Below are 25,187 nucleotides of genomic sequence, written 5' to 3'. Positions count from 1 at the left end.
AGGTAGTTGCTCCAAGTGCCTGCAAGTTTTGGAGGGAGACTCTCAGTACTTCTGCTGAATCATCAGACCCAAGTTTACCATGGAATGTTACGCCCTGTACTCAAGGCATAAAGGTGCTAAGGTCTCCCTGCTAAAGGGCAGAGTCTAGTCAGTTGAGAATTTATCCTTTTGCATAATACGTTAATCTGAATTCAGGGATTTGTTCCAATTCATAGTTCAGTTTTCACATTATATACTGAGTGATTCTGTCAGTGATTCTTTTGGGACATCAGTGAACCCAAGTCCCCATGAACTGACTAACCACCACCTACAAAGTCTGTGCTATTAATGTCAAACTAGCCTTGAACCCATAAATCCAAATTAAGCATCAGTATTTGATAACAGGCAAGCACATATTTAATTATTAACTCATGCGTCCAGCGTGAGTACAGAGCTGGCGCTTCTCAAGTCAGGCTGCAAATCAAATTTAGATAGCAGCTTTAAAAAAAATACAGGTGCCTAATTTGTCCTAAGATGCTGATTCAGAAGATGTGGGGTAGACCCAAGCAACTGTATATTTTAAAAACGTTCCAGGAACTTCCCTGGTGGTCCAGAGATTAAGAATACTTCCTGGTTGGGGAACTAAGATCCCACACGCTTGACTGTGTGCTATGTCGCTTCAGTCGTGTCCGACTCTTTGTGACCCCATGGACTATATATAGCCCGCCAGACTCCTCTGTCCATGGGATTCTCCAGGCAAGAATACTGGAATGAGTTGCCATGCCCTTCTCCAGGGGATCTTCCTGACCCAGGGATCGAACCGGATCTCTTACATTCCCTCATTGGCAGTCAGGTTCTTTACCACCAGCCCCACCTGGGAAGCCCAAGATCCCACATGCTGCAGGGCAACTAAGCCCTCAAGCCACAATTACTGAGCCCTCCTGCTCTAACTAGAGAGAAGCCCACATGCCCACAACAAAGAGACTTCATGCCGCAACTAAGACATGACACAGCCAAAAATAAATAAGTATTTTAAAAAAATAAAATTAAAAATAAAAAGCTTTCCAAGCGATTCTGATGCTTGGGGGTAGAAACGGTCACATAGGTACTGACAGAAACAATCCCACATGATAGAGAGATGAAGGGTCTATGCTTCTCAAACAGGGGCAGGGGACATTGTGCCAAGGATTATTCAAAGACACACAAAGAACATTTTGTGTTCCAAGTTGGCATATTTCTCGAATGCCAACTTTGATAGGTATTTTAAAACGTCATTTGTATTTTGGTGGCTACAAGTGTCAAAACTCATTTGAGATCTGTACATTTAAGTGTATGTTTACCTCAATTAAAAAGATCATTTTTATATTAAAATATGGATAGATTCTGGAATACAATGCAAGATCTGCATTTAGTTTTTAGATGCACTCTAAAACTTTAAAGAAATCTCCCTCTTAGATGGGCTACCTTAGGCGAGGTCCCCATACCCAAAGAGGCAGCCATTCTCATTCCTTTGCTTCGAGTGGGAGTTAGGACTTGAAATGCGAGGGGAAACCTTTTTGGAAGGGCTCAGTGAGCTTAGGAATTCTTTCATTTCCAAAGTTTTTCATTCATTTCACTACCCAGGACCCACTTTCCTCGCTTCTGGTTTCTTTGCGTGTTTTAAGTCGCTCAGTTGTATCTGACTCTTTGCGACCCCATGGACTGTAGTCCACCAGGCCCCTCTGTCCATGCGGATTCTCCAGGCAAGAATAGTGGAGTGTATCGCCCTGCCCTCCTCCAGGGGATCTTCCCCACCCAGGGATCAAACTCCTCTCTTCTGTCTCCTGCATGGGCAGGCGGTTCTTCACCACTAGTGCCGCCTGGGAAGCTGCTCCGGCTTCTTTCCTTCCCACATATTACGAGTCTTACTGCTTTAACGATCTGAGCTCTGTTTGCTACTAAGCAGGTGGTCTAATGCTCCTGAGGCCCTGGCATCATGAAACACACACTGTAAGGACATTTTCACTCAAAAATGCATTTAAAAAAGTTCTCTTCCTGTGATAAGCCATGATAGAAAAGAGTATGAAAAAGAAGTGTGTACGTAGAACTGAATCACTTCGCTGTACAGCAGAAATTAACACTGTAAATCAATAAATACTTCAATAATTTTTTTTTTTTTTACTAAAAGGTTCTCAGCTGCAGGAGCTGGTTATGATGAGAGGGCTGACTCTGAAGACTCACAACTCTCCCCACCATTTCCTGACTTCACTGTAAAGGCAGGGTGAAGGGTTATTGGCAAGGATTACAGAAGATAACCGTCAGAAGTAACTAGGCTCAAGGGGCCCTTCTTATCTCCTGTGGCCAAAGGGCGGAAGGCAGAAGGGAGCACAAGACTTCTGGTCCAATGGCTCTGGGCAAGTTACTTCAGCTCTCCCTGGGAGATTCGGTGTCCTGTCTAAGGTAAATCCGCTTACGGATTTAATTATGTGGCATTTATCTTCACGGATTGCAAAGTTACGAACGTATCCATCAAATACGCGTGTACGTCAAAGCCTAGAATACAACGGGACGCTGGGACACGACCACATAACGCAAAAAAAAAGTCGCCTCGACCAACATCCGGCACCATTGCACCGCTCGCGTCCCAGCAAAACCCGCGCGCAGCCCCCGGAGCCACGCCCCCTTCTGCCGCGGCCTCGTCCCTGCCCCCCGTCCGCCCAGCTCTGCGCAGGCGCCACCCGCCCTGCCGAGTTCCGAAAAGGCTCTGGATGGTGGGCTGAGGCCCCAGGCCCCACCGCGGGCCCACCGCTCACGCGCTCGGCGGAGGCCTCCGCCTCCTCCTGACGCTCCCGGGGTTCCGTGAGGGGCGGGCCGGGCAGAAGGGCCCGGCCGTGACGGGAGAGAGAGTGTTTACCCGCCGCCTCAGCGCCAGTGGGCTGGCTGCAGCCCCGGCCCTCCCCCCTCTTTAAAGGTGCCGATCGCTCCCCTCCTCCCTCAGAGGAGCGGCCTCACGGTTGGTGTCCTCAGGGGCTGGCTTGTCAGGGTGACTCCGGGCTAGCCTGCTGTCCGCTGCGGTGGAAGATGTCGGAAAGTAACCTGGCGGCGCGCAGTGACGGGCTCGAGGGGCAGGTGTCCGGGGCGCGAGTCATCGCCCAGGCCCTGAAAACCCAGGTGTGAGGCCTGCCCGCCGCAGAGAGCCCTACGGAAGCCGACGGGGCCGCCTCGTTGTCTTGGAAACGGGAAAGCGGCGGGAGGGGGGAAGGGGGCAGAAGGGAGGTGTGCGGGAGGTTTTCTTTTTACCGCCTCGGAAGGGCGGGCTGGGGTCCCGGCCTCATTCCTCTGCTTTTGGCCGTCCCCCAGGACGTGAACTACATGTTCGGCATCGTAGGCATCCCGGTGACCGAAATCGCCCTTGCTGCGCAGGAGGTGGGCATCAGATACATCGGGATGAGGAATGAGCAGGCAGTAAGTATGGACTCAGAGCCCAGCGCGTTCTCGGGGATGAGGACCAGTGATGACATGATTCACTGCAGACAGACGCTGCTTACCGCTCACTGCTCTCATACATTACGCTCCTGGGAGGCAAGACCGATTGTTAATCGTCACTGCAGATGAGAACAGTGAGGCTCCAGTTAAAAATAAATAATGTAAAGTAAAATTAATAAAAGAGAGACACCCCCCCCACACACACACACACAGAAGTGAAGGAACTTGCTAAAGGAGACAGCTGATATTGGCGGAGCCAGGATTTGAACCCAGGTGTTCTCGCTCCGGAGTCCTTGCTCTTACAACTACACAGTATGGAACTCTGCCAAGTCTGTAGAGTGTCAGAATCGGGAGGGACAGTTACCTGGTCTGAATCTTGGCCCCCCCCAAACCCCGTCCTTCATTCCCATAAGTAGCTGTTATTATATGTCTGTTTCTGTGTATTATTTGCCTCGTCTGACTTCCCTGTTAGGCTGTGAGTTCCAGGGGGTCACAAATACATATTTCTTCTTCGCACATCTGTATCCCCAGTTTATCCATGGGGCCTGCCCATGATAGTACCTGCAACACGAATGAGGAAAGGCCACGTCTCAGGTTGTGTAGTAGGTGGCTGTGCAACGTAACAGACATCACGGATGATAAAGCCGTGACTGAACTCCAGAGACGTCCCAAGACCCAAGCCAGTGCTCATCCCACCTCATCATATTGCCATCCTTCTTAGAGGCTTATTTGGAAGCCCAAGATAGGAAAGTTAGGATGTTTTGTCAGCGTCTCATTTCTTCGTAAAGGGCATTTAGCATTTTCCCAGGTTATCTTGTGTTTAGCACCTTCCCTCTCTTTCTATAATGAGCTGAAGTGCAGTTTAAAAATGAAAACTAACCATATGAAGGCCATAAAGGAAATTTCAATTCATCTCCAAGCAAGGATTGAAAATATACAGTATGTGTGACCGGACCATGTGGAAATAAATTGGAATTTAACAACAGGAAGATGGAAAATCCCCAACCATTTGAAAATTCAATACATTGTGAATATTTGAAAAGATTAATTACAATCAATAAACTTCACAGCAGATTGATTAAGAATAAAAGAGGAAAAAAATACAAATTACCAGTATCAGGGATGAAAAGGGAGATATCACCATGGACCCTAACTAACCAGTGGGGTGAAGAAGAAATCCCAATGGAAAATGGAAAACATTTTGAATTGAATGATGATGAAAAAATGAGATCTCAAACATGTGAGCTACAGTAAGCAGTTCTTAGAGGAAATAGTTTTAAATGAATCTCTTAGTAAAGAAGATCAAAAACCAGTGCTCTGAACATGACTTTTAAGAATCTAGAAAAAGGAAACCAAAATAAATCCAAACTGAAAATAGTAAAATGATAAACACAAGAGTGGAAATCAGTGGAGGAGAAAACAAAGGAACAGAGAAAAAGCCACAAATCCAAAAATCGTGTCTTTCAAAGATCAATAAATTTGGTAAATCTCTAGCAAGACTGATGAAGAATAAAACCAAAAGCACAAATTATCAATGTTAGGAATAAAAAAGAGGGCATTCCTATTGATCCTGCAGATATTTAAGCAATTATAAGATGATATGAATAAACTAGATGATATGGACAAATTCCTTGAAAAACTAAATATCAGATTTAGATACTTAAGTGATTATCTGAAATGTACAGATAGAAGATTACTTGTTAAAAATATTCCATTTTCCCCTTATTAAGAGTAAATTATTACATACATAATTTATACATGTATAATACTTATTACTTAATATGATTTAATACTATAAAAGTTCCAAAATGGTTAAGTCCCAGTGTTTTTTCTTTGTAGGCTTGCTATGCTGCCTCTGCAGTTGGATATCTGACAGGCAGGTAAGCTCAAGTCTATGTTTTATTTCAGCTTCTTTTTTAAACTTGAGTTGTAATTAACATATAGTATCAAATTAGTTTTAGGTGTCCAACATAGTGATTTGATATTTTTATACATTATGAAATGGTCACCACAGTAAAACCAGTTTCCATCTGTTACCATACGGAGTTGTTACATACAATGTTATTGACTGTGTTCCCTATGCTGTACATTTCATCCCAATGACTTAACTTATTTTATAGCTGGCAGTTTGTACCTCTTAATCTCCTTCACCTATTGTATCCATTTCTCTCCCCACCTTCCCTCTAGCAGCCACCAGTGTTTTCTTTGTGTCTATGAGTCTGTTTCTGTTTTGTTTGTTCATTGTTTTGTTTTTGAGAGTCCACATGTAAGTGAAATCATATGGTATTTGATTTTCTCTGACTTATTTCACTAAGCATAATATCCTCCAAGTTTATCCATGATGCCACAAAGATTTCATTCGTAAGATTTCATTCTTTTTTATTGCTAAATAAATGTATTTCACTGTGTGTGTGTGTATATATATATATATGTATATATATATACACACCACATCTTTATCCATTCATCCATGGATAGACAGTCATGTTACTTCTGTATATTGACTGTTGTAAATAGTGCTGCATGAACCTAGGTACATGTATCTTTTGGAATTAGTGTTTTTGTTTTCTTTTGATAAATACCCAGGATGGAATTGCTGGATTGTATGATAGTTCTGTTTTTAGTTTTTTGAGGAGCCTCCACATTGTTTTTCATAGTGGCTGCACCAATTTAAAGGCTGTCTTAAATAGAGGTTCCTAAGAAGTTACTTTATAAATTGAAAATGGTAAGCTGAATTGTATGGAGATACCATTTTCTTCAGTGCTTTAAGCTTAGAAAGTCATCTAGGGTAGAGCATTCAAGTTCAACTTAAAAAATTGGGGCAGAACACTGCATTTCAGAATTACTTTCTGTCAAAGACCAATTTACATTATGTATTTACTTGCTAAGAAATTTTTTAAAAACACTTCTTTTCCATACAAAAGTACACTCAGTAGTCAAAAATTTGGTTCTGTATGCAATCGCCTTGATTTAGCCCAAATATAGTAGGAGCAAAATATGAACAGTTTAGTGAAATACAGTGTGAGGATGGTAAATACCTTATTTCTTGCAGGAAGACTGATATAATCTTTTTTTTTTTAACTAATTCAAAAATATTCTAATAATTGTTTTACAGCTGTAGTAAAGTCCTATGTATCCTTCCTTTGAAGTCTGAGAAGATTACATTTCACCCTAAAGTGGTATGAATCAAGTAGTGCATTTTACCTGCTTTTAATATAATTAATTCTGTTTTGCTTTTAGGCCAGGAGTTTGCCTTGTTGTTTCTGGCCCAGGTCTCATCCATAGTTTGGGCGGTATGGCAAATGCAAACATGAACTGTTGGTAATTAGATTATTATTACTGAAAACATTTTCTTGAAAATATCAACACGTGATTTTATCCAGTGGAGAACCACTGCTCTGTGGTGGGAAGACGGGGGGTCATATGCTTGAGGAAATGACTTAGTGAAAAATTAAGAGTGTTAGGAAGAAAATAAAAAAACATCGATAATTCTTTTACCTAGAGAAAAACACTTAATATTTTGGAATGAATATGTGTATATTCCATATCTATATATGTAAGTGAATGTGTGTATAAGTCTCTTTAAGTGAAGAATTGTTTAGTAAAGATCCCAGCTCAGTATGCAAGAATGTATTTAATTTTTAACCTTGTCTTGCATAACCAGCAGGACAGTTGAAATCATATTTATTGAGTTGGCTTTATAAATAGATTAGTTGCTGTTGCCCTTAATCCTGGTTCTTAATCTCTGATTCTTTACCAATAGAATCATGTTAAAGGGGGCTGTGTTTTTTTCTTTTTTAATAATTTAGTTTATATTTGTTTTTGGCTGTGTTGGGTCTTTGTGGCTGTGCGGGCTTCTCTCTAGTCGTGGCGAGAAGGGGCTACTCTCTAGCTGCAGTGGGTGGGCTTCCCATTGCGCTGGCTTCTCTTGTTAGGGAGTACAGGCCCTAGGGCACGCGGGTTCAGTCGTCACAGCACGTTTGCTCAATAGTTGGGGCTCCCAGGCTCTCGAGCACAGGCTCAGTGGCTGTGGCACACAGGCTTAGCTGCTCTGCAGCCTGTAGGATCTTCCTAGATCGGGGATCACACCTGCGTCTTCTGCATTGGCAGGAGGATTCTTTACCACTGAGCCACCAGGGAAGCCCAAGGGGGCTATATTCTGTTCAGTTCATACACTGTGTAAATTTCCCATAGGAAGGACATTATTTTCTTTCTTGCCATGTGTTTCTTACAGGTCCTTCTTTGCTTTCTTCCTACACTTTCTTGTCAGCTTTAGTGTCTGATAATTTTTAAGTAACTTTAGCTTTGCTATCTTTTATTCTCCCTGAGAATTTTATTGCTGAGGAATTTTTCTCATCATTCTGCCATTTCCAAATAGATTTAGTTAGGAAAGTGTGAAAAAAAAAGTTTCCTTCTCTTAATCTCAAGAATAATAGGAACAGCATAACAATTCATTTTACATCATCACACCCAGAGGTTTAGCATCAGTATCCAGAAGAGGCAGCGGAGAGAGGGGTATGGAGGAAAAATATTTACTATAAATTTCAGATTTTTCTGAAATTGAGGAAGTGTTTTCTCAGACCAAGATGTTTCCTAAATCTTTTTAAATGGACAGGTTTTAAGAGAAAATGTAATTGTCTTTCTTTTTTTAACATTCACTGAGTGTTTTTTATTCACTGAGCACTTGTTGTAATTCTCTTTTAAAAAATTAATATTTCAGGCCCTTGATTGTGATTGGTGGTTCCTCTGAAAGAAGTCAGGAAACAATGGGAGCCTTCCAGGAGTTTCCTCAGGTACCCGTCTCTAAGATCTTCCCTCTGTAGTATAATTATACTCCCTTAAGGTTTATGGAGAAGAAATTAAAACTCCTACCTGCAAAATAAACACATAAAATAGAAACACCTGAGATAGCTTAAAGGTGATTTTCCTCAACTACAGGAAACTCTCAATGTGAGTGTTAAGAAAGCTTAGGCTCTACTTAGCAATCTTCCAAGAAAGATAACCTTTTTTGACAGAAATTTAAACTCTGAAAATAAGTTCTTTAAAGAATCAAGAAAATGCAGGAATAAAAATGATTTGGGACTGTCAGACTTTGAGGAAGAGAGAAGTTGAAAGGAAAAATCCTGCTCACACCTGCAGGACTAAAACTACCAACTGTTCCATAGATTTTATACCAAAAAGTATTAAGAGAAACAGTTTCTATATAATGCTTCAAAGTACACTAAACAGTGAAAAATTAGCAGTACTGAATTTGTGCCAAACAGCATAGGAACAAAACATATAACTGGAAAACTGGCAGAAATGTAAAAATAGATTATTATTATAATGAGATATAACAGATAAAGTTGTGTATCCCTGGATGTAGAATTTCTGTGTCCAAGGATATCCTTACACTTTTAGGAGACATTCTCAACTTCCCTCCCCATTTATATTCTCATAAACCACAGTTTGTGACAGTTATTACCTAACTTTTTCATTTTTGCCAGTCTGAGAGATGAAAATGGTGCCTTGTTTTGATTTGCTTCCTGAATTGTACCAAGGCATATGTTTGGTTGTACTTTGCATAGGCTTTTAAGAAACAATCCAGATAATGCATTTTTCTCCATCTTGGCTCTAAACATAATAGAATGTAGTGACTTAACATTTCATCTTCTTTCAGAAGAGTAATACGATACATGCGCTGAATTTTAAGTGATTTTCTTTTCACATATAGGTTGAAGCTTGTAGATTATATAGCAAGTTCTCTGCACGGCCAAGTAGCGTAGAAGCTATTCCATCTGTTATCGAAAAGGTACAGTATTGAATTACAAGCTCTCCAGGTCCACTGGTTTTTCTCAGTTGCTTATACCTGTGTTACTTTTATTCTCAACAGAGGGAGTAAATATTTGGAATATATCAGCCAGTTAACAATGATATTGATAAATAGCTACGTACATTTTAATATTCACTGTCCTTAACTTAAAGAACCAGATAAAATAAAATTTTTAGAAGAATTTTTTCCTATACTTTAGTTTTTAATTTTTTTAAATTATGGAAAAGTAAAAAGAAGGATATAATGTAACCCTGAGTGCCCTTTCTCTTATACTTCTGTAAGATTATTTTTGAAAATTAGTACTAATGCATATAAGACCATCTCTTAGTTGATTAAGCAGTGTATTAATAAATTGTGTGATGTTACATTTAAGCTGTTTCAAAAGCCATGTGTTACAGAAACCATTTGACACATGTTACAGCATCACAATTTCTGAAATCTTTGGCAAATCATTAAGATTAGAAAGCAGGTGAAAGTACATGTTAACTTTGACAGGCAGAACCTAGTAGATAATTTCTAGGCCTAAAGTGTAGTGAAAAATGAATTTTAAAGCCCTAAGTGAGTACTTTCTTATCTCTCTCCTTTGAAACAAAAATATAGAATCAATAGAGTACATTTCAATTTTAATTAAAATTGCTTATTTCTAAGGATGTTGCATCAACTAAGGATGTCGAGAAAAATTAAAATAGTATTTATTTCACAATTTTAAATTGTCTTTGAGTAGGATGTAATAATGAGGATTGAGATTTTTAAAATATTTTCTTCCATTTGTAATGAACTTAGGCAGTGAGAAGCAGTCTTTATGGTCGTCCAGGTGCTTGCTATGTCGACATACCTGCAGATTTCGTGAACCTCCAGGTGAATGTGAATTCTGTAAAGTGAGTAATAGTTACTTGGAGTTATTTCTCAGTTGTGTTACCATAAGGCTTACCTTTTTAAAAGAATTTACCTAGCAGCTTATAAGTTACAATTTTCACTTGTCTTAACTTTTGCAGATTTGGTGATTAAACTGAATCCTGGCCAAAGGGCTTAATTCTCTTAATCAAAATTGTATTATTTAAGAATTATCTTGGGATTTAATTACTAAGTCAAATACTTGGAGCTTCCCAAACTCTCATTTGAAATTATTCTTGCAGTAACCATAAAAATTTAATCCTCATGTAGTATGGTTATTTAGAGTCTTCATGGTTGGTGTAAATCAAGAGATGAAGTGACTATTGAAAAATTACTATAACTCAGCATAAAAAGTTTTCATCTGTTTCTGTGATTTAAAAATATTTCAACACCAGATGTTACTATGATTTGCCAAGTCCCCTTATTCCATAAATAAACGCTGAGTGAACAGTAAGGACAACAAACTGGTATCTAGGTCACCCCTGGTAAGGTTGGCTACTTGGGTGAATGCGTCACCCTGAGTACCATTTAGCACATTTCCGCTGTCAAGGACTAAGTCGTCCTCCAGCGACTACTGAGAGACAGTGGGCATTTCTGTTCACTCAGGATACCAAGTACTGGTTTCCACTTGGAAGTCAGACAGAAAGGATGTCAGTTTCTTGTAATTCCTGAACATGAAGATCAAAATAGGATTATTGGGTTTACAATTTTTGTAAAGATTTGAATGTCCCTTTTTGATATTATATGCCCAAGTTTTGTACAGTTTGATGTTTATTGATTAGGGTAAATGAAATAAAACGGAGGATTTGGTGTCTAGAAATAACTATGACCATTTTAATATTTCTTTTACTAATGCATATGGTGGTACTAAAATGTGGACTTAGTGGTAATATAGTGAGGTAGGAAAAACATGGACTTCGGAGACAGAACAACCTACTTCAGCCTAGTTGCCACATGTCATCCAGAGACCCTGGGCAAGTTACCTACTTTCTGAGGAGTTGTTTTTTTTCCCCCCACAGTAGTGAAATGGATGTAATGATAATACCTAATCTTATTATTTTGAAAATTAAATGAAAATACATGGCACATAGTATTAAATATTAAATTAGTATGTTTTTTATTATTTCTACTACAATAACTACTACTCCATTGCAAAGTCATTAGTTCTGTTTTCCTGTTAATGAATTGCTTATTTGGCTATCAGATGATCTTAGGGAATAAATGTTGATTTACCAGATTTTATAGATATAATGGTTATATATGAAAAAGTCTTTAGTTTTTAAGTCTTGCTGTTATAATCTACTTTAAAATGGCTTAGGAAGAAATGTATATGTGTGTTTATGTGTGTACATGTGAAGCAAATGTAAAATATTAGTAGTGGCATCTATAGGGTGGGTATATGTTTGTTATACTATTTTTTTCTACCTTTTTTTGTATTTGCTATTTTCACAATAATAAAGTTTAAAAATTGGCCTCCTTTAATTAACAGAGCTCTTTATTTCCAGGTATGTGGAGTGCTGTATGCCACCTCCTGTTAGCATGGCAGAAACGTCTGCTGTATGCATGGCAGCATCTGTTATTAGGAATGCCAAGCAGCCCCTTGTCATCATTGGGAAAGGTAGCATTGAATGGAACTCTGAATCTTGCTAGGCTTTCAAAAGAATGCCAATTCTGTTTAGAACTTGTCATCATTATTTGCTTCCCTGACATCTCAGACAGTAAAGAATCCGCCTGCAATGCAGGAGACCTGGGTTTGATCCCTGGGTTGGGAAGGTCCCCTGGAGAAGGAAATGGCAACCCACTCCACTATTCTTGCCTGGAGAATCCCATGACAGAGGAGCCTGGTGGATTACAGTCCATGGGGTCACAAGAGTCGGACACGACTCAGCAACAACAGCTGGTAGACAGGCCTGATCATCAGTAAGTGTGGTGTGTGTAGAGAACTGAGGTGGGTTCTCAGTGGAAGTAGCAACAACATTCTTGTGTGGTGATGTGGAAAAACAATTCAGAAGAGATGATGCTGTAGCTGCCTGGTGGAAAAAGAAATGGGTAACTGGTCATGGAGTGAACACAGAGAACCCAGGCAGTCCAGGAAGAGGGAACTGAATGGACCAGGATATTGAGGCAAGAAGGAGAATACAAGGAAGTGTTCTGGATTTTAAAAAAAGGAAATATTTTTCATCCTGCATGGGTGAGAAAAGATTCTAAGGTATTTTTATAGGGGTGAGCATCACATTGAATTTGAATATACGACACTGTTTGCTTGGATTCAGCAGAGAATTATAAATTCTGAATGTGGAGTAATATTTACTAACAGAAAGAGCACAAAGTTAAAGAGCTAAAATGATGGCCTTGGTAACATTAGAAACGAAATCATTTCTGAATTCAAACAGTACGTTGTTTCCAGTGCCATTGAGGGTATAAGACATGGTTATTCCTGCAGGCACATAACTGTAGATAAGCGAATGGTGTGACCGCCTCAGGTGTAGTCCTGTTGCAGTCACTGGATTATGGAACCTACAAAGTGATCTACAGAGCATTAGAAACTTAGGCTCCTTGTTAGAGTTTCCGTACGTAGACTAGATGATGTGCAGCCCTGGTTGGCTGGTGGTGGGGAGCAATGTGTGAGGTTGCTTTCACCTGTCAGAGCAAAGTCTTTGCTTTCCCACCTGCACCTCCCAGTCATATGTGTTCAGGTAATTGTTAGTAGTAGTAATTCAGTAAGAGCATAGCATAGAACTGACAATTAAGAACAGCAAGAGTAGAAGGTGCAACTTTTGTTTGTGGGTAGACATACTTCAGAATAATTGATACTATTAGTTGGCCGGGGGGAGGGAGGAATTAGAACTGTTGCCTTCTTAAACATTTTAAAATACCAAAGATAAAAACCATAAGTCACCATTTGTTTTGAGTTTAAGCCCTGAGCAGGAGAATCTTTGAGAAATTCTAAAAGCAATCTCACATGAACTCTTCTAAGGGTCTGGAGCTTAACTGCCTTATCCAATACATTTGGATTTGTTGTAGGTGCTGCTTACGCCCATGCAGAGGAGAGTATCAGGAAGTTGGTGGAGCAGTGTAAACTGCCGTTTCTGCCCACCCCCATGGGAAAGGGTGTTATCCGTGACAGCCATCCAAACTGTGTAGCTGCTGCCAGATCCAGGTATGGGACAACTCCAGATTTTAAATACAATAGCTTGGCAGATTTCAGGCTCATTTAAATTAGTTTGACTTGAATGAATCTAGTAGAAGTTCTGAAAGAATCATGTGTTTTTAAGCATACCTGTTTCTTTTTAGACTTTTCAGCACTTTTAACACTGTTCTCTATCTTCTCACCCTCATGATTTCAGATAAGAAATCTGTAGTCATTTGAGTCTCTGTTCCCGTATATGTAACATTATCTTGTTTTTCTGTGGCTGTGTTCAGAATTTTTTTTTATCTTTGGTTCTCAGGAGTTTGATTATGATGTGTTTGGACACGGTTGTTTTTTTTTTTTTAATTTATCCTGTTTGAGATTTTCTAATCTTATTAAATCTATACATTGATGTCTTCACCAAATTTGAAAAGTTTTGACCATTATTTCTTCAAATATGTTTTTCTGCACCAATCTTTTTTTCTGGAGTAACACAAATATTGTTGATATTGTCCCAGAGGTCCCTGAATAACTGTTTCATTCTTTTTAATCCTTTTATCTTTTTTATATTTCCTCTTTCTCTGCTGAGAACTTTAGAAAGTTATTTATTCATTCATTCATTGATTTGTTATTGGCTGTTCTGGGTCTTTGTTGCTGCACACAGGCTTTCTCTAGTTGCAACCAGCTGGGGCTACTGTCTGGTTGTGGTGCGTGGGCCTCTCTTGCTGTGGAGCACAGGCAGTGTGGCTGGCAGGCTTCAGGAGGTGAGGTGTTTGGGCTCACTAGTTGTGGGGCACGGCTTAGTTCCATGGCATGTGGAATCTTCCCAGACCAGGGATTGAACCCATGTCTCCTGCATTGGCAGGTGGGTTCCTAACCACGGGACCTCCAGGAAAGTCCTCTCTGCAGAGAACTTTTATCTTCCCACTTGTTTGAAAAGTATTTTTGTTTGCCTTATGGAACATAGTCCTAATAGCTGATTCAAAATATGTTTACTAATTCTAACCTCTGGGTCATCAGTACAATTGGTATCTATTCCTTATATTTTCTTCTGAAATTGGGTATCTTTTGTGTGTACGTGTTGAGTAGTTTTTGATTGTATCCTAGAATTTTGGATACTATGTTGTGAGATTCTAGACCGTGTAGAAATCCTCTGTAGAATGTTGATTTTGTTTGTTTGTCTAACAGGCAGTTCGCTTGGTTGGGTTCAGACTGCAGGTCCGGTCTCACTCACTGTGGGCATAGTCCCAGGGTCAGTTAACCCCCACGGCCTCTGCTGTGCTCCTGTGAGTCTGCCTGTTCGTGCCCAGCCCAGGGGTGAGCCGCAGCCCCCATTCTGGATGTGAACGTGCTGGTTCCTGTCCAGAACGAGGGATTTCCTTTCTCTCTTAGGACACAGCCCAAACCCTACCCCCATTTCTCAGAATCTCTTTTCCTTCCCCATGCTGATACCTTACAGTACCATACAACAGGTGCTGCCTTTGAGGCAAAGTCGCAGAAAAAAAAAGATGTAAAAAAAAGGGGCGTGCCCCCATACTTTCCACACCACAGGGACTTCTTTTCCCAGTTCCTCTTGCCTGAAAAACCAAGTTTCTCTTGGGAATTTAGCTGCTCAGGACTGTGGTCCAGTGGTTCAGACTGGGCTTGCAGGCAGGAGGCACAGGTTTGATCCCTGATGAGGGGAAGCTGTGCGTGCTGTGCGGTGTGGCTGAAGAAAAGAAGCAAAAAGACTTACGCAGAGCGACTGTGCTGCCCTCGGAGCACAGCTGGGAGAGAGACAGAGAGAAACAGAAAGTTACAGAGCTTTTCCTCCATGCTTTCAGGCATTCCGGGCCCCTTTTCCTGATTTTCTGGCCAAAACACACTTTCTGATAAACCACATTTTTTTTTCTTTTAATTTCTTTATTTTGAAATTTTATAAATATACAAATGAGAGAGTAATTTAGTGAACACTGTGTAACCACCACTCCACTTCATCTAATGTTAAGTATGTTGTTGCTTAAGGTTATTTCTGAGAAACAAAAATGACAGATTTGTTTGTAGTCCCTGCGTGTCTTACCTGATCCCATCCATTTCTTCCTCCCTCGCCACAGCTCACCGTTACGCTCCACTTCGTAATTTTCATGTTGTCATGCACACACTCAGTTAGCTTTGAGGATTTTTTAAATGTAATGTTTGCTGTTAAGCCTTTAATGTTACTCATTTAATGCTATTTTAATAGGCTTATAACTGTCCTTTTATTCATAATAGTAGACATTGTATGGGCTTCCCTGGTCGCTCAGATGGTAAAGAATCTGCCTGCAATGCAGGAGACCTGGGTTTGATCCCTGGGTTGGGAAGATCCCCTGGAGAAGGGAATGGCAATCCATTTCAGTATTCTTGCCTGGAAAATTCCATGCACAGAAGAACCTGGTGGGCTACAGTCCATGGGGTCACAAAGAGTCCGACATGACTGAGTGACTAACACTCATACATTGAACAGTAGCCAAATTAATTATTACACTGTTTTCTTTTCTTTTATTTTTTTTTTAAGATTATTTATTTATTTGGCTGCATGGAGTCTTAGTTGCAACATGTGGGCTCTAGTTCCCTGACCAGGGATCGAACCCCGGCCCCCTGCATTGGGAGCTCGGAGGCTTAGCCACTGGGCCACCAGGGAAGTCCCTACACTGTTTTCTTAAAATATACTTCAACTTGGCTTGAACTGAAGTTTATCTTCATTCTTGTTGAATTTTAAGAAGGTAATATTAATGACATTAATAATGTAAAAAAGATTGTAAGGGGCTATAAATAATTGTATCAACAATTTTAAGGGTTTTGGAGTATCTATAAGCAAATCTCTCTCTCCATTTCCAGTTTTTATGTTTGTTAAATTGGACCACAGGACCAAAGCAGTATATAAGGATAGTTTTTTTGACCATATAGTTAAAATAATAGCTGAATTTCTGTGAGAAATAGCATAAACCACTACCGAAGACAAAAGCAAAAGATCCTCTTTGGGCAAAAGATAAGAAAAAAGGGAAACAGTCAAGAAGTGGAAAGAACAAAACCTATGGCAATTATGATAATAAAAATTATCCTGCAAAAAGGCAGAGACTTTCAATTGGATCAATAATAATGATGGTTATATGTATCATTAGAGCCACATCTAAAACAAAATGATACGATGTAAAAACAAGCAAAGATGTATGAGGTAAACAAAAGAGAAGCAAGAGTTGATTGCTATGTTACTATCAGAGTGGATATCAAAGTAAAAATAAAACTGAAGTTATATTGACAAAAATATTAAGATATTAATATGTAAAACTATTACAGATACACTTGGTGTAATATTTTTTGAAAGCAGTTTGGGAAAGTGAATCAATCATCATAAAAATACCTGCTTCTAGGAATCAATATGAAGTGGTCAAATAAAGATATGCAACCCAGACTATTAATAATCAAGAAAATATTCAGCAGTTGAGAAGAGGTGAAAGAAACTTGTGTCCAACAAAATATGTAGCTTTTAAATTTTATATTTAAGAATAACTTAATAAGAAAGGAAAGCATATGGTAAGCAAAAGTCCATGAGACAGTATTTAGTGTATAAGCTCAACTATGTAAAAATATACATGCATAGAAAAAATGTGAAAGTGAAAGTTGCTCAGTCGTGTCTGACTCTTTGTGACCCCATGGACTGGAGACCACCAGGCTCCTCTGTCCATGGAATTCTCCAGGCCAGAATACTGGAGTGGGTAGCTTTTCCCTTCTCCAGGGGATCTTCCCAATACAGGGATCGAACCCAGGTCTCCTGCATTGCAGGCAGATTAAAGACTAATGAAACTATGCCAAGATATTAATAATAGTTTATAAGTTGATAGTAATATTGGTTGATTTTGGTGCTTTTTTTTATACTTTCCTGTTTTTTTCTTGATTATCTACAATGGACTTGCATAATTTTTCTAATGATGAAAAAGTAATAAATGCTATAGAGTATGGTATTTTCTGCTTGTGTCAACTTTTATATTACCATTTAAATAGGATGACTTCATAAATTATTTCAATTTGAAAGATCAAATTTACCATTTAAGCCCATTCTGAAGAGCAGGGCAAACTCCAAATTATTTAGACTTTTCCAAATACTTTAGAAATTAATTTTAGAATAATTCAAATAAGAATGTAGATATACTTTTTGTTATATCAGATTTTTCTTTTTAATAGGGCTTTGCAATTTGCTGATGTAATTGTGTTACTTGGTGCCAGATTAAATTGGATCTTGCATTTTGGACTGCCTCCAAGGTATCAGCCAGATGTGAAGTTTATCCAGGTACTCAAAGAGGAGAGATTTAAAGTCAAAGCTATGTGTCCTTTATTGTTCTCTGAGCATTACCAGCTCTGCTTTCTTCTTGACTTTTATAAAGAACTGTTTCTCTTTTTACAGAAGTAGAATTTTATAAATTGTCTAGCATAATTGCAGATACCAAAGTGAGCTGCCTTTTCAAGCCTGTTAAACATTGTGTTTCACTTTGCTTCTTTCTAACCAGAAAACCTTTCAAAATCAAGTTTTAAATAGTTTGAAAAGCACAATTTACCTCTTCTTCAGAGTTCCGATATATTTAAAGGTGGATGAAAGAGCTTCAAGTAGAAGGTAGATTAGAACAAAACATTCAGCACTATTAGGGATTGAGTTTTTGCTTTAGATTTCCAAACTTTCAAACACCCTTTGGTTAGAAACCTCTAAACAATGGTGCAACTATGTCATTAAACAATGTTTGGAATAAGCTTTTGTATCTTAATGACCTTCTTTATAAACGAGTTTCCTTGCTGGTAGAAAAACCAGTACTAGTGTGTGTACAAACTTGTTTGCCCCACATAGATATTTATCTATGTGTAAAGGTATTTTAAAGACCTTGCTACAAAGCTGTCTTCTCCCTGTTTACCTTTTACTTCCTAAGTCAACTTCTAGCAGGGACCATTGAAAACTAAAGCCACAGTCAAGCAAGACCTGGGTTGTACTGGAAGATCCTGCCACCTCTTGATTACAGAATAGAGTCCATCCTGAGTTAGAAGTAAGGAAGCTGTCTTCACTGACCCATGGCCATCTAGAAAGGGAGCAGAATTCTGAGTAAATAGGGCATAGTCATGCTTTTCCTGGATTGTTGTTTAGCCGCTCAGTCGTGTCTGACTCTTTGTGACTCCATTGGGCTGCAGCACCCCAGGCTTCCCTGTCCTTCACTATCTCCTGGAATCTGCTCAGACTCGTATGCACTGAGTCGGTGATGCCATCCAACCATCTCATCCTCCGTCACCCCCTTCTCCTCCTGCCCTCAGCCTTTCCCAACCTTTTCCAATGAGTGGCTCTCAGAATGTCGTTCCTGGACCGGCAGTCTCAGAACCACTGGGAAGTCTGTTAGAGATGCACATTTTGGGGCCCCACCCTAGACCTCTTGAGAGAAGAAACTCTGAGGTGGATTCTTGCAGTCTCTGGTGTAACAAGCCTACCAGGTTGTTCTGATACATGTTCAAATGTGAGAACTCCTGCTCTGAATAGGAATTCTAGTGTAATTAAGTATAACCTTATTATTCAAAACTATAATTGATCAACTCAAATGTATTCCTGTGAGTATAGTGGAATAATACCAAAGTTCTACAGAGTAGATTTTAAGATGAGGGAAGTTAGTGAGGTTTCTATACTAGCCATGATACTCATATAGTTCCATAGATTTTTACTTTTATTAAGGAACTTCTTGAATATCAAATCCTAATCATATGCTTGTAACATGCACAGTCCATTTATTGTCTTGATTCTTTAATGATTTTTAAGAATAAACATGGCTTGTTCTTTAGCCTTGTCTCTTTTTTAGGTTGATATCTGTGCAGAAGAATTGGGAAATAATGTAAGGCCTGCTGTGACCTTGCTTGGAGACATAAATGCTGTCACTAAACAGGTGAGAGCTTTCGCCCAGGTTCTAGTTTATGTGGCTTGGTCTTAACAGAAGTCAAGTTCTTGAAAATGTTTCACTTGGTAACAGGTCTTTTAATATCTAAAATAAAATTTATGATAGAAAGCTATTCTTAAATATAACTATAGAACTTGGTAAGTCCAACTCCTTATATATAGATCATTTGTATGTGAGTAAGTTAAGCATTTTTTAAATGAGTGAAAATTTAAAGGCATTTGTTCGGCAAACTGAACCAGCTATCTGAAAGATTATTATACAGCTTCCAGAGGAACTGAACTCAGAGCCAAGAAATGGCTTTACCTACTGGAAAAAATTCCAGCTTAGTGTTTCTTTTGACAATAAAGATATTTTTACTCTTCAAACTGTTATCAGTGAGTTATCCAGATTCTTATTATTTGTATATAATTTATACATTTCACTGTGACAGGAGATAAAATATAGCACATTTATCACTTGGCTTTGGATATAAATTAGTATCATAGTCATCATTACACAAAATTAGGGTGTGATCCCCAACCACATATTAAAACGGTCTGGAGCATTTGATCTGTATCATGGGAATCCCTAGGTATTAGAGCTTTGACCCTTCTTGCCCAGGTTCTTTGATTTTCCTTCTAGTGTCAAATGCAGAGGAGGACTTATGAACACCCCTGCCTGCGATGTGTGCTTGGGGCAACACTTCTGTTTTGTCGTATGGGGTCCCAGCTTCTGGCAGAGGTTGTCAGTGAACTGACCAGAGGCTTTCTGTGGTACCTGTTTGTCTTCTATCAGTTTACTGCCAAGGGGAAACCCAGAATATGAGTGACGTGAAGGGTAGGGTAGTGTCATTGTATTGTCTTCTTTAGAAGAGATTTTTGTGCTAATATGATTTAAGCTTATTTTCGGAAAGAAAAGAAAAAGTTTCTTTTTTTTAGCTTTTAGAACAGTTTGATAAAACACCGTGGCAGTATCCTCCTGAGAGCGAGTGGTGGAGAGTTCTGAGAGAAAAAATGAAGAGCAACGAAGCTTTATCCAAGGTAATATGAGACCCACTGAAATTCAAGAACGCTGCAGGTCCACGGTTGTTAGTTCTGTCATAGCCTGCATACGTATGCATTCCTAAAATCACCATGCATAAGATACACATACACACACACTCATATATATATTACAATAAATACAGCACCTGAGTTTCTTGTGAAAGTGGTCATCGGAAGGGTTACAGCTTGTAAGTTACTGTGAAGCGGTGGAAAGCGGGGATCTGACACTGGACAGAGGCACTGTGGATGGCTGTGGCTCCTTAGCCTCAGTTTGACCTTGGTACCAAATCACAGGAGATCTTTTGGAACCTTAAATCCTGGGGCATGTTGGGGCATGTTTTTCTGCCTTTAAAGTGTAAGTTCTTTAAGGCATCCATTTAAATAGGTGTTTCATCAAAATTGAAAATTTGATCTAATTTGTAGCCATCTTTTTCTTTTTTTAATTTCAATTTTATTAAGGTATAAAATTATAAAGTAAAGTATATCGTGGTACTTTGGTATACATACACACTGTGAAAGAATTCTCCCCATCTAGTTAATTAACACATCCATCCCCTCACTTTTATGTTGCCTTACAGTATGTTATGCTGCTGTGTTCTGTTCTGTTCTGTCAGTGAGACCATTTGTAGCCTTTTTTTTCAATTGAAACTTTTGTATCACTGCTGGAAACTCTTTTGCAACTTCCTCATCTGTGCTCATGGCTTTGCCTAGTAGCTTAACACTTTGGAAATTGTAGTAATGTATGAAATTACCAAACCATCCACTGTCAGCCCAAAAATGTACTACTTCTGCAGGATTCTTCAGTTTCTGTTCAAAGCCTTTACTTATGGACAGCGTTTTCTCTTTGACTGTGAGAACGGTTGTTCCTGATTTTCCCCTCACTGTTCTGTGTCTTCCTCTGCATCTTGGTTCAGGTGGGTGCAGTTCTCTGAGTTTGTGTAGTGTCTCTAACTGATAGACTCACGCATAAGCAAATATGAGATTCCAGCTATACTCATATTGTTCCCTAATATATGAATTGTCTTGGAATAAATTTGAATTTTTCAAACAAGTAGAGTTAATTATACATGATTCTTTCTTTCTTTGGAATTTTATCAGTGTCTGTTTCTCCTATCAAGAGCCAGTCACACTTCTTTTTCCCGAATGATATTGTGATTAATTCCTTCTTTTCTGTAGGAATCACCTTGGTTTAAGATGGAAGGATCTTGCCTCCCTTCTCTGGTACAGGAGTATAGGGAAGTTCCTCATCCATCTTGGGTATAATCTCCAGCAAATGAAAGTGGTCCAGGTGAAGAAGCAGTGCTGGGACCAGACAGGGCTCTGCTGCTGATACTCTTAAAGGCATTTGGCCAGACAAGGACCTTGACCTTGCTGTCTTCTCCACTCAGAGACCCTCCAGAGTAGTGGGTGAAGCATAGCTCCTTTCCAGTGCTGTGTGTAGGGAAGGACTAGATTTTCAGATTTTCTAAAACCCCAACTTCATTTTTTATTTTTAGTATAAGGCAATATTTTAGATGAAAATCTTCTAGAATAAAATTTTCACTTTTTCTAAGGCAGTGTTTTCCTGAAAGTGTTCAAATAAGACTGTTTAGTTTTACTTAACCCAGTGTTTTTAGCTGTCTTTACTACAGGATGCCTTGGTCTTTAGTATGCTACTGTGCATTGTGGATGTTCAGGAAAAGGGATATTTCCTGGCTTATTTGATTGTGTCCCAAATTGGGACTGGGACCTGTTTTGCTTGGCCTATTCCCTAGAACTGTATACAAGTCAGATGGCTTCTCAGAGTGGTCATCTGATGGCCATTTGGGAATTTCATAGCTTACATTAGGTTAGTGAAAATGTAATTGCGGTTTTGGACCGTAAATTTTAAATCATTATAACTAGGCTCGAACACATCTTTATTAATCAAAATAGGACCCATTACAGTTAACACATTTTTGCCAACAAGAAATAAGTTTCTTTATGCCTGTAGCGTAAAAATCCATGCTTTGGGATTCAGTGAACTCTTGGAAAGCATTTTCTACCTCCTGCTGGTCATGGAAGCATTTTCCCTGCAAAAAGTTGTCAAGATGCTTGAAGGTGTGGTAGTCGGTTGGCAAGAAGTCAGGTGAACATGGCAGGTGAAGCAAAACTTCATAGTCCAATTTGTTCAACTTTGGACGTGTGGGTTGTGTGACATGTGGTCAGGCATTGTCATGGAGAAGAATTAGGCCCATTCTGTCGATCAGTACCAGTTACACTGTTGAGTTTTCAGTGCATCTCATGGATTTGCTGAGCATACTTCTCAGATGTAATGGTTTCACTGGGATTCAGAAAGCTGTAGTGGATCAGATGGGCAGCAGACCACCAAACAGTGACCAGGACCTGTTTTTGGTGCTAGTTTGGCTTTGGGAAGAGTTTTGGAGCTTCTCGGTCCCACCACTGAGCTGGTCATCACAGGTTGTCATGTAAAATCTACTTTTTGTCTCACGTCACAGTCCAATCAAAAAATGGTTCGTTGTTGTTGCATAGAGTAAGAAAGGACACTTCAAAATGATGATTTTTTTGGTTTTTGGTCACCTCATGAGGCACCGCTTACTAAGGTTTTTTGCCTCTCCAGTTTGCTTCAAATGCCTCATGACTGTAGAATGGTTGACATTGAGCTTTTGGACCACTTCTCGTGTAAGAGGTCAGCTTACAGTCAGCTTTGATGAGTGCTGTCCGTGGTCACTGCTGACCTCTGATGGCCGGCCCCTGCGCTCCTCACCTTCAAGGCTCTCGTCTCCTTTGCAAAGCTTCCCGCACCACCACTGCAGTGTACCTTGTTAGCAGCTCCTGGGCCAAACGCGCTGATGTTGCAAGTTGTCTCTGCTGCTTTATGACCCATTTTGAACTCAAATGAGAAAATCGCTCGGATTTGCTTTTTGTCTTAACATCATTTGCCTAATCTAAAATAAATATAAAATAAACAGCAAGTAATGTCATAAGCAAAAAACATAAAGTGAGAAATGCACATTAAAATGATATTTAACATAACCACGTTTATTTAAGAATGTATTTCAATATCGAACAGCAAGTTCAATAGTACAAAACCGCAGTTACTTTTGCACCAACCTAAATAGTTGTTGCAGATCAGCTTGAAAGTAGCTTATTGATGATTTTTATTCTCATTGTATCCTAATCTAATTTGATTATATTTCCCTCTAATATTTTAGGAATTAGCTTCCAAAAAATCTCTGCCTATGAACTATTACACAGTATTCTACCATGTTCAAGAACAACTACCTAGAGACTGTTTTGTGGTGAGTGAAGGAGCAAATACTATGGATATTGGACGCACTGTGCTTCAAAACTACCTTCCTCGCCACAGGTAAGGCTTCCAAAAAAGGAATTATAATGAATTATATAATGTGTTAAATTAGAAATGACAAAAAGCAAATTAATAAAAACATTTGAGAATTCTATATGGCCATAAGGACATACTTCATAAATGTATTGTTAGGTGAGGTTTTGGAGCATTTCTGTGCTTGGTATAAGGCTGACGAGGTGCCTGTTGCACTAAAGAGGCAACGTAAAAAAACACTTGCTCGTTAGAAGTAAAGCTATGACAAACCTATAGCATATTAAAAAGCAGAGACATCACTTTGTCAACAAAGATGTGTATAGTCAAAGCTGTGATTTTTCCAGTAGTTATGTATGGATGTGAGAGTTGGACCATAAAGAAGGCTGAGTGCCAAAAAATTGATGCTTTCAATTTGTGGTGCTGGAGAAGACTCTGAGAGTCCCTTGGACCACGAGATCAAACCAGTCAATCTTAGGGGAATTCAACCCTGCATATTCATTGAAAGGACTGATGCTGAAGCTGAAGCTCCAATACTTTGGCCACCTGATGCAAAGAATCAACTCACTGGAAAAGACACTGATGCTGGCAAACATTGAAGGCAAAAGGAGAAGGGACTGGCTGAGGATAAGATAGTTAGATAGCATCACTGACTTGATGGACATGAATTTGAGCAAACTCCAGAAAACAGTAGAGAACAGAGGAGCCTGGCATTCCGCAGCCCATGGGGTCAAACACAGCTTAGTGACCGAACAGCAGTGCTGGTTTGTCCTGAGGTCATGGGATAATTTGTGTACTTAGTGTCCTGAGGATGTATGTATTCATAGTCTTCCAAGCAATCATAGGTGATTTTTCCATTCATTCTGCTTATCCGTAACAAATTAGTTTCTCACAGTCTTAAAACTTAATACTAAGGAGAGTGTTTTTATTGTTCTTGTTCCATGAGCCATGTGGATATGACTAGATTTGTGCCAACACCACCACCTGTGATACGCCCAGAGAGTTTCATTTTAACTCTGTTCCCCAACAGACTTGATGCTGGTACTTTTGGAACAATGGGAGTTGGTTTGGGATTTGCCATTGCAGCTGCTGTAGTGGCTAAAGATAGAAACCCAGGGCAGCGGGTCGTCTGTGTGGAAGGAGACAGTGCATTTGGATTTTCTGGCATGGAAGTAGAAACCGTCTGCAGGTAAAAAAGTACCCTGAGTCAGGGCGTTTCTTTCTCTGAAACAGTGAAAAATTACACCCAAGACCCACTTGCCTAGTGCAAAACAGGGGAGTAGTTTTTAGGTCACTGAAAAAAAGTTCTGGTCTGAGAAAATATTGATTTCTTTGGGGAGATAGCAGAGCTTGGTGGTTGAGAGCACAGCCTCTGGGTCAGATGGCCTGGATTATGTAAATACTGGGTGCACCACCAAGACCCAAAGTAAGTCTCTTAACCAAACTTCAGTCTCTTCTGAAACAGGGATAGGAATCGTAGTAGTTCCTATCTTAAAGGACAGTTGTGAAGAACAGTTGAAGTAATGTAGGTGCTTTAGGGGGATTAAATATGGAAAGTGTCATTCTTGTTAGCAGCCAGATCTGTGAAAACCAAGGTTCAGAAAAACTTGGAGATTTGCCCGAGGTT

At 39.5% G+C, this 25,187-nt stretch overlaps 2 protein-coding genes across 10 annotated transcripts in view; one reads left to right on the top strand and one right to left on the bottom strand.

Moving 5' to 3' along the window:
• Window positions 1-3,168, bottom strand: part of BTD (biotinidase) — a 36,798-nt gene extending 33,630 nt beyond the window's left edge. The window contains exon 1 of the mRNA XM_081573275.1: window positions 2,971-3,168. The gene's annotated coding sequence lies outside the window, so the exon portion shown is untranslated. The remainder of the gene's footprint in view (window positions 1-2,970) is intronic.
• Window positions 2,707-25,187, top strand: part of HACL1 (2-hydroxyacyl-CoA lyase 1) — a 36,506-nt gene continuing 14,025 nt past the window's right edge. For 2 of the 9 annotated variants that reach the window (XR_014077734.1, XM_081573267.1), the window contains exons 1-14: window positions 2,707-3,129; window positions 3,319-3,423; window positions 5,284-5,324; window positions 6,685-6,765; window positions 8,165-8,237; window positions 9,158-9,235; window positions 10,040-10,134; window positions 11,656-11,768; window positions 13,175-13,310; window positions 17,481-17,586; window positions 19,124-19,207; window positions 20,137-20,238; window positions 23,436-23,590; window positions 24,591-24,749. Coding sequence is in view for 7 of the 9 variants with exons in the window: in XM_081573267.1 (XP_081429393.1) it covers window positions 3,040-3,129; window positions 3,319-3,423; window positions 5,284-5,324; window positions 6,685-6,765; window positions 8,165-8,237; window positions 9,158-9,235; window positions 10,040-10,134; window positions 11,656-11,768; window positions 13,175-13,310; window positions 17,481-17,586; window positions 19,124-19,207; window positions 20,137-20,238; window positions 23,436-23,590; window positions 24,591-24,749 (1,418 nt within the window). In the remaining 2 variants the exon portion in view is untranslated. Of the gene's footprint in view, window positions 3,130-3,318; window positions 3,424-5,283; window positions 5,325-6,559; window positions 6,766-8,164; window positions 8,238-9,157; window positions 9,236-10,039; window positions 10,135-11,655; window positions 11,769-13,174; window positions 13,311-17,480; window positions 17,587-19,123; window positions 19,208-20,136; window positions 20,239-23,435; window positions 23,591-24,590; window positions 24,750-25,187 lie in introns of those variants that run through there. The other 7 variants (XR_014077735.1, XM_081573268.1, XM_081573271.1 and 4 more) reach the window with 6 other exon arrangements.

The sequence above is a fragment of the Giraffa tippelskirchi genome, chromosome 2 (genome assembly GCF_054371585.1).
Source record: "Giraffa tippelskirchi isolate mGirTip1 chromosome 2, T2T-mGirTip1v1.2.pri, whole genome shotgun sequence".
Classification (NCBI taxonomy): domain Eukaryota; kingdom Metazoa; phylum Chordata; class Mammalia; order Artiodactyla; family Giraffidae; genus Giraffa; species Giraffa tippelskirchi.
The sequence above is the reverse complement of the archived record's forward strand: the minus strand, read 5'-3'. Positions and strand labels throughout refer to the sequence as shown.